Raw genomic sequence first — 10,033 nt, 5'->3', positions numbered from 1 at the left:
GTTTCTTGATTAAAAACAATCTTATTAAGTATATCACAGAAACACAGAATAGAACAGAGTGACTGCTTTGGTTGCAAAGATCTTCTATGCAAGAATATTGGTGAACCCTATGGAAATGAACACATTAGGAAGACAAATTCCTCACCCACTGAAAACATTCTGGTGGAAACACTTTTGCCGCAGGATTATGTCACAAGTTGACTTTTAGATTTATGGGAAGGGACAATTTAAAGCTGAGGGAAGTCAAACACTAAGACAACCCTGATTGTTGCTTGTGAGCATACATTTTCTCATGTTAAAAATGCTTTCTTTTTCAGCAGTTTCTTCTTTTTATGTATGGTATAACCATCTATTAATCCAGTCTAACCCAGTCAGGTTGTAATAAAACATCTTGTTTTTCTCCACATTTTATTTTTAAATATATTTCTTAATTTCAGTCCTTGAAAATGAATATGAATATGACTGAAACCTGCAAAAAGAGAAAAACCTGCAAAAAGAAAAAAAAAAGGTGCCAAAATGATGATTTATGCCCTTTAAACAGTACATATCACAAGATGGTTGGAAAAACATGTTTTTAGCTAAGAACCACATGACACAAGATAGTTGATTTATTTTTCTTTTTAACTGTCTTTAATGTTGAACAACAAAACTTCAAGAAGTGCAACATAGATTTTGCAGACAGAGCAATAAACAGTTTTAATCACCTTTCAAAAGAGTCATCAAAACAACCCAGGTGTTATTCATGTTCACATTTCTGCCTGAGTGGTAACTTGACTGGAATTACAAGCCATTTCATCCATATCATACTTTTACAATTAAAAAAAATCAAATTTACTTTCCCATCACATTATATGCTGAAAATATTTGTTACAATGTTGAGTAAAATAATATTTGATTACTGGTAAAACCACATATAAATACACTAATCATCAAGCCAGCACAAAGTTGCAACATATTGTGAAATACAAACAGGTTTTCAGAGAAACTTCTTCAACTGACCAGATTCTAAGAGCTTACATTCAGTACAGCAACATATATGGTTTGTTGTTGCCACGAGTGGCTCTGTACCACATGTAAAAGTGGTTCCAGGAGATCATTCATTAAAAAATGAGAACCCCAACTTCACCCCAATTTAGATTAACTACAAAACAATCATCCCCTGAACTGCAGGTCTTAACACCATGTTGCTCAGTGTTCAGTTTATGCTGTTTGCTCCAGACACGATCAACTTTAAAGTTATTTTGTGAGCAAGCTGCACATTTCTTTCTCTCAGCACCAAACTATGGCTCACAGTAAATGCTCATTTTGGAGCAGAGACATGCACTGGAGTCTGTTAGTGAGAAAGGAGGCTTTATACTAGTAGGGAGTATTTTTTTTGTTAGCTTATAATTATGCATATAAGCTAATTTTTTTTTCCTGTGTGCTCCAGTGACCAAGCAATGACATTTTGTTGCCAACACTGTTGTGTTTTTGTGCAACGACAGTAAAATAAGTCCAAGTCTAATAAATATATTGTCAATCAGCTGTAGTGGGCAACAAACTTCAGGGTTGTTATCTCATGAACTCTTTCAAAGTCACCTTTACAATGCTTTGTCCAGCATAACATTCATGAAAATTATGTGAGCTAAGATCCGTTCTGCGTTTTTCCAGGGTTTTTATTCACTTAAGTTCAGGCTGCTTGCCTCGGCAGGAATAAAACGTTCTTCATACCCTGGTGGGTTTCTGGTCCCTTCATAGGTGTGCCGTTCGCCTTCAAACCAACATACCAGGTGTATTTCTGGGAGCGAAATGTGGTGTAGCCGTTTGGCTCAATATGTTCCAAGAAGTTACACTCATCACTCAAGGTTTCCTGAGAAAAAAAGAATGTGCAAACAGCAGCAGTCAGACTATTTGATTCAAGGGTTCTAAGTAAATTCATCTCAATGACTGTACGGATTAATAAAATAAGACAATTTCTTTTCAATCTTATGTATATTAGATAAAAATCATTTACATTTTAAATACAGTTTTAAAAACGTGCAGACAATTACTTAGTTATTACGGATTCTGACAAGTGTACACTAGAAAATCCAAAACTCACTTTTCCGGAGAGTTCTCCCTTATCGTTCATAGACAGGTACTTTTCCGACTGCTCCCCTTGGATGACAATAACTCCTATAGCCACCGCCTTCGGCTTCATGATTACTGCAACACAATCAACATCACATTTCTGTGTGACTTTTTGTTTCCTTTCCAAGGCTAAATTTCAGAACATACCTACATAATGTAACAAAACAAAAAAAATGCTCCCCCATACAAATGTGTTCAAAGGGTAAGGAGTTATGACAAAAATCCCAAATTACTATGTAAAGCAGCTTTTACCAAAAATGTATTCTAAAAAGCTTGCACAAGAAATTAAGTTCCCCAGTGGCCACACATACTACAGATTACTTCCCTGGAATATAAATGTTACATTCCATAGTTTATAAGTCATTTTTCATAACTTTTATAGAACTTGTAACAGTTACTGTCTTTGAAAACTTGATACTTCCTTGGAGCTTGGATGCTAGTTTCACAAAACATTCGACATGCTTTTAAGCAGTTTCCAAGTTATTGTCCTCAAACTTAAAGCTTACTTTTATGGGTTGCTTTCTTGGAAGTTGCAGGTGGATTTTATTGAACATTATCGTTACTTTACTGAAATATTTATGGTACTTATATAATACTTTTGGGGAATGCACAGGTTACTTCTCTGAAAATTAGAATTTATTTGTAGAGTCTTTCTGATTGTGAAATGTTACTTTGTCATAATTTACAATTTCTTAAGATTAGATTACGATCACAACACTTAAAGGCTATTTTATTATTAAACTTACAGGCTGTTCTCTGGAACATGCAGGTTGCTTTTTAAAACCTATTGGTTGCATTAGCTGAATTTGTAAATTATTTTAGTGTAATTTATAGGTTACTTTCCCAAAATAGGCTGAATGTTTGTCATAAGTTATTGTCACTAAACTTCCATTTTATTTTACTAAATTATGCACTTTGCGGGAGCCTTCAAGTTACCTTGATGGAGTAATGATTAATGATTTATCTTCCTAGAAGTTACAGGTTACTCTCCTTTAGCTTACATATTACTGCAAAAGTCTTCCAAGCTTCTGTCACAAACCTACAGTCTGCCCTCTGGTTACATTCTGGAAGTTACTGGGTTACTTTTACAAAACATGCAGTCCATTTTCTTGAACATACACACTATTTCCATTGGTAGCTTTCCTGATACAGATAACTTTCACAAAACTTTTTGGCTTCTTTTACAAGACTAGAGGCAACTTTTCTGAACAGATGGATTACTTAATGAGATTTTCAGAATTATTTTCCTACATTTACAGATAATTTTATTTGAATTTACAGATAATTTTATTTGAATTTACAGATAATTTTATTTGAATTTATTTTCCCAAAATATTAAGGCTACTTTCAGGAACTTGCAGGTGGCTTGCCAAATATTTCAGACACCTTATTTGACATTGTTTAAAATGTCTTTGTTATGACAACTTGACATTAACCAAGACAAAAACGTTTTTGTCATGACAACATTAATCAAGACAAAAAATGTCTTTGTTATGACAACTTGACATTAACCAAGACAAAAAACGTTTTTGTCATGGTAACTTGACATTAATCAAAACAAAAAAATGGCTTTGTTATGACAACTTTACATTAACCAGTAAATCATAATCTATCATAAATATTCAAATTATCAAACTTTAAGAAAACTATGTAGCTCTATGTGTTAATATTAAATTACTGTGTCACTTGTTAGTTTTAACTTTCTTCATTCAATTGATCCTGCTATGCCACGTTTATTACAGTGTCATGTCAGTCTTATGCACACCCCTTCAATTAAAGTGTTATCTTTCTTTTTTCCAAGCCTACTTAATTTTAATTTGTCCACCAATGCATCTCATTTGGAAACAATAAAATTCAGGAAATATAAAGATTTAAAACAAAGCAATAAACGTTTGTCATGTTTAACGTTCTGAACATATCTGATAACTAACTCTGAAACGCAGCTTAAATAACAAAGAATAAATTGATGAATGCATTTTTCTCACTGTATTGGTCATCTTCCTCCCTCACGCCAGTCACCGTTCCATCCTGAGCAATCTTCAGGTGATATCCTCCATTCTGACAGTACAACTTGACTCTCGTCCGTCTCTCCGGAAGCGAGCTTAGATCCTGGTTCTGTTGTAAAGACAGAGGGCGATCAACCTGCTCACCACCACTCTGCTCGGGACGTGGAGGAGTTCGCTGGAAACATGAAGAGAGGAATGAAGGGCAGCACCCCGCCATGCGTGCTGTGTGATTACTCGAAATGCTCTCCTGCCGAAAATCAGAACCTCCTCTGCTCTTTTTCTCCCCTACTTTTGTTCTGCTAAGTATAAGGATCCAAACTAGATTCAGACGAGGCTATGCAGGAACATGGCACGTTCTCAGACCAAACATTAATTTGAGAATAATTTCCAAATGCCAAACAAAACCAAACAAGAATAAACAACACTTGTTGCTATGGCGAAGAGTGGCGGTTTCTGATATGGGCGACGTAGGCAACCGTTAACACCCCTTTACTCCCACCACAACCGGAGGATCTGAACGTCAACAAACTAATAAATAATGCAAAGCGCCAACGGTCTTCAGTTAGTCCGAGCGGACGCGACCAGCGGTCTCTGGAGGAGGTCTCTGTACGTGAATGAAAGTTGGTGTAGGAACTGTGGACTGGTAAATAGCTACTGCTCTGAGGTGATAAAACTTATGACAGTGAAATGTTGGCCCTACTATCTGCTACGGAAGTTTACTGCTGTGTTCCTGCCAGCATGACTAGGTGAGCCCCATATGGGTTAAAGGTGGGCAGACATATGGGTCCCACGTTTTCCCATGTAGGGCCACAGCCTACGTGGGCCCTACATGGGCCCTAAATGGGCAAACCCATGTGGGCCCACCATCTGTGTAGGGCTCATGTAGGGCCCATGTGGGCTGTGTCCCTACATGGAAAACCCATATGGGACCCATCTGGTCTGTCCTCCTTTTCCCCATATGGGGCCCACCTGGGCATGCTGGCAGAATTGTTTACGTCCTTATGCTAATGACTAATGACGCATCGAAGGAGCTGTACGACACCACAGCTCACTGCAGATGAAGCACCCGGAGACGTGGTTCTGGGGAACTTTAATCACGTGAAACTGGCGAACACTGCCCAGTTTCGACCAGCATGCCACCTTTCCCAAGCCGGGAGACAACACTGGACTCTACTAACATTAACGGTGAGTACAGAGCTCTTCCTCGGCCCCATCTTGGCCTCTTTGACCACATCTCAACCTTGTTGGCGAAAGCATATCATCCGCTGACGAGACGGATTAGATCCACAAAAAAGACTCACTGTGTGGTCAGGACTGTTTTCAGTGCACATTGACAGATCTTCATTTAAGGGAGGGGTGAACCTGGAGGAATACACCTCCTCTGTTCTGTGTTTTATCTCTAATTGTGCTGATGATGTCACCACCACCAGGCTACATATCTGTTCTCCAAACCAGAAACTCTGGCTGAATGTTGAAGTGAGACCTCTACTGAAAGCTAGAGATGTTACATCAGTACGCCAAGGAAAGAACTGACTGTGGACATTGTGAGTGCCAAAGAAAATTCCAGGTCACTTCACCACCAAGTCATATATGGAAGGGCATCAAGAGAAATACAGACTACAAAATCAGGGATGCACAGTGCCTAAGGGACCGCTCACTGTCAGATGTACTCAATAAGTTCTTTGCCTGCTTTGAGGATCCTTTTTTTAAAGGTTTTATTGGGTCTAGTGGCCCCCATTTGATAGTTAATTGACAGGAAAGTGGGAAATGAGAGAAGGGGAAGACATGCGGCAAAGGTCACCAGGTCGGGAATCAAACCTGCGACGGCCACGTCAAGGACCAAGGCCTCCATATGTGGGCCGTGCCCAACTCCTGCGCCACCACACCACACCGCTTTGAGGATCCTACCCCCCCCCAGCACCAAACTTATACAACCATCGGTGACACGTCCCTCTGTGAGACCACAGCAGATGTGAGGAAGACCCTTCAGGGAATCAACCCCCATAAGGCCCTGACAACATCCCAGGGTGGGTACTGTGGTACTGTGCACATCAGCTGTCTGAGGTGTTGGCAGACATCTTTAACACCTGACTGTCAGTAGCACCTGTCCTATCCTGTTTAAAGACCACCACTATTGTCCCTGTCTCTCAGCGCGTCACATGCCTGAATGACTTCCAGACTGCCTTAAGCATCTGTAGTCATGAAGTGCTTTGAGAGGCTAGTCAATGCCCCCATCAAAGACTCCATCGATGTCACTTTGGACCCTCATCAGTACGCCTACAGGAAGAACTGCTCCACTGCCGACCATCTCATCAGTGGTCCACACAGCCCTCACCTACCTGGAGAGCAGAGATTCATTTGTCTGCTCTTTCTGGATTTCTCCTCAGCCTTCAACTCCTTCATCCCACAGACCCTGGTGCAGAAGCTCTTCTCTCTTGGACTGAGTCCCACACTGGGGAACAGGATACTGAACTTCCATGACCAACAGACCACAACACCGTCTCCTCCACTATCACTCTCAGCACTAGCTCGCCGCATGGCTGCATCCTGAGCGCCCTTCTCTTTGATCTGCTGACGTATGGCTGCTTGACAAGACACTCCAGCTGTCATATCGTGAAGTTTGCAGACGACACAGCAGTAGTGGGACACATCACAAACAATGAGTCCAAATACAGAGAGGAGATGGAACTTCTGGTGTAGTGATGCAGTGACAATAACCTCTGCATCAACTTGAAGAAGACCAATAGGATGGACAAGGATCCTCTTCATGCCCTGTACTTCGGAGGAGCAGCTGCCGAGGTGGTCCATATATGTATTGTCTGTGTAAATTAATACTTTTAAATACATAAATTCAATTTTTAAAAAATGTATTTATTATTTATTTATTAGGCTTCTTGGTCAGGGATTTGAATCAGAATTTTCTATCACAAGCAAGCAACTGTGAAATGGTATGACATTAAAAAACTTTACTCCTCGCTGGAAATGTTGCAAATTGTACTAGTGATAAATAATGGACCATGTAGGGGTGATTATTTGTCAAACCAAATATCCTATAAAAGTTCAATGCATAAGCCACTACTGCACTGAGGTGATGTTTTGTATGCGGGCAAAAGAAGTCCAAAGTCCAAAACTTGTAGGTTGCATTTTAGGGTTTATTTTTCCATTTCCAAGCAAATAATAAAGACCAAACGTTTCATTGTTTCCTGCTGCCACTCCTGCTGTAGTAAAACACAATAGGCCCCAACCCAGTGCATCCTGGTCCTATACCAGTACCTGTGCTTCTAGAAAATGGACCTGCAATTCTTCCTGTCTAACTTAAAAAATTAATAACAAGAAACAAAGAAACAAAAAAAGTAATGTAAAAAATAAACTGTAAATAATCCAAAATATATAAAGTAAATTAAGAATACATTTTAATAACATTCAAAGTAATAAAAAACTAAAGGATAAATATCTCAAACAGACCAGATGTTTTACTAATCCAGATTTTTGCATGGATGTTGCTAGAACACCCTACATTCTTTATCCTGTTTAAAGACCACAGTTTCTTGTCTTACCATATCTTTTCCTCAAGAGTTTATCCAGTGCAAATGCGTACGCCAAATACAAATAGTTGGAGCTCACTTTCTTTTTATTTATCCTGGAGAACAAAGATCCCAGAGCAGCAACTATCAAGAACTTTGTCCTGTAAGAACAAAAAAAAAAAAAATGGTTGTGGATCCAGTCTGGCAGTGTTACTCTAACAACTCTGGTAATTTGCATGCAGACGTATTACTTTGCCAGAGCCAAGACATTCCGCATTTAGAAGAACGTCTTGGAAGAAAGGAAAGCAGGGGAGCAGGAAAAGAAGAAAGAATGAGAGGCCAGAGCCACAAAAAGAATGTGAAGCCTACCCCTTCACCAAAGAGGTTTTCCCAAGAACAAGACCTGAGGTGCATTAACACGGGGTATTTAACATAAGTGCTGCCAGACTAGGACCTTTGGACAAAGCAGCAGCTGGAGATGACGTCAAAAGTCCAACCGATGACCCAGTCAGGGTGCCGACGTGTGGGAGGAGAGCTTCAACCTGCGTGTATGTTGGTGAGGTCAGGGGGGTTTTGGCTTCAAGTGGTGTAAGGATGTTTGGCTTAAAGTGGAGGAAAGTTCAAAAAGCTGTTTATGGAAACAGATGTTGTGTCTTCAGCCTTTAATCATTCGAAAAAGCAGGTTTTAAGCTTCTACAATGGCTCTCAAAAGTATGCACATGGCTGTTAAAATACCAGGTTCTCTTAATGTAAAAATCAGAACTCAATAAATAATTTTAGTAAATCACAAAACCTGTTGCTCATATACTGTACTGTGATATTTATCAATTATAGTGAATTTTGCTAACCTATAATATAGCTAAGCTCATCTAATTACATTTTTCCTGACACTTGCATCCTTTACATGAAGCCAGAATTTGAAGAGAAATTACAAAGTATTACAAAAACATTTCTCTCAGACTAAAGAAAATCTGTAAATATTAATTTGTGCATCTATGCTCTGAAATATCTTGTTTCTGTTTTCTAATTTAGTGTAAAGTACTTAATATTTTTTCTTTTATCCTGTAGTTGGTAAAGATCTAATCTCTTTGTTGCTAATTTGTTAAAATGGTTGACTGAATCCCAAAAACTAAAAGAAGAGGAAACTTCATCTGGGTTTAGTTGTTTGAGAAGTGTCAGTGCCTTATCTCCTCATCAGCCTGCTGGACCTGAAGAACAAGAGGTGAAATGCCTTCATGAACTAGAAACACTAAATTACTTTTTGCTTAGACATCCAGCTTTATTTTGACCTGGGTGACAGAGTCCACGCAGACATCAGTAGATAAAAAGTTTGGTAATCCAAAGCTCTATTTCTAATCACGTTCTCACTCTATAATAATCATCTGTCACGTACCTGTGGGAAAGTCATGTGAGTGTCAACATGTCCTCCTTTCTTTCTCTTGTTTTTTGGTTGGAACAAGTTTGTCATCCTTCCTTGCACTTGAGAAGTGTCTGCTTTTTATATATAAGTTTGTAATTTGTTCTCAGTCCTCTTCTCACTAATATCGCCGCCCCTCCAGCAGCGTCAGAGGACTCATTTTAACAAGCCAGCGTCAGAACTAAAATTATCCTCTCAGACTACAGAGAGGGGCTGAGAAAGAGTGACACAAGCATCCAGGACACAGTACTGAGCCAAAGTCTGGAAAATAACAGAGCTTTCTAACTATGTGAGCACTAATGCCTGAGACTAATGCAACTATAAACATTTATATAAAATAAAAGAGATGACTGCAGTTACCTTCTACCTTCTCCTGTAGGATTGGGCCCTGAGGTCACACAAGGTAATAATCTACTTCACAAGCCTGCAGACATTATGCATTAAATCACTTTGGCACTTTGCCTCTCAAATTTATGCATTATAAATTTTGTTTTAAATAAGAGGGGATTAAAAAAAGAAACAGCAATGATGACAATCTTGTGTCATACCAGGAAAATATCTTTTACAGATTTGACCCAGTTTTGTTGAGGGCCTTTGGCAGAACTTGACTTTGGAGGCCCACTTCCACTTGAGCTCTTTGTCAGCTGGGTGGATTTTTGTGATCAACAGCTTCAGTAAAAAAGAATAAAAAATGTTGTGATAGTAAGGATATGACTGCAAACTTTGAGAGTGTTTCAGTAAAAAAAAAAAAAAAAAAAAAAAAAAAATCATATTTAAAGTGAGGACTGGTGCAAACTTTCCAATACCCAAGGTCAGAAATTGCTAGATTGCTAGAACAGACTCACAGAAGTTACTTCATCCAAAAGAGGTAATACTAGTAATCACATTACTTCCTGTGTGGATGTGCACGTTATGTTTTTTAACCAGCAGGTGGCAGAACAGGTTAACTTTATTACAAATGAAAGTCTTCAAAAACC

The 10,033-nt window shown here is 38.9% G+C and overlaps 1 protein-coding gene across 1 annotated transcript; it reads right to left on the bottom strand.

The window, feature by feature from the left end:
* Positions 1 to 603: 603 nt before the first annotated feature.
* Positions 604 to 8,333, bottom strand: LOC106919274 (putative fibroblast growth factor 1). The gene is made up of 4 exons (XM_088012764.1): positions 7,673 to 8,333; positions 4,095 to 4,290; positions 2,081 to 2,184; positions 604 to 1,849 (listed from the first exon to the last, which is right to left on the bottom strand). The coding sequence occupies exons 1-4, from the start codon at positions 7,673 to 7,675 to the stop codon at positions 1,670 to 1,672; spliced, it is 483 nt and encodes a 160-aa protein (XP_087868890.1). The 5' UTR covers positions 7,676 to 8,333; the 3' UTR covers positions 604 to 1,669.
* Between the last annotated feature and the right edge of the window lie 1,700 nt (positions 8,334 to 10,033).

Source organism: Poecilia mexicana, unplaced genomic scaffold, assembly GCF_051168715.1.
Source record: "Poecilia mexicana isolate PSO_F unplaced genomic scaffold, ASM5116871v1 scaffold_14, whole genome shotgun sequence".
NCBI lineage: Eukaryota > Metazoa > Chordata > Actinopteri > Cyprinodontiformes > Poeciliidae > Poecilia > Poecilia mexicana.
Note: the sequence above shows the minus strand (reverse complement) of the source record. Positions and strands in the feature narration are given on the sequence as shown.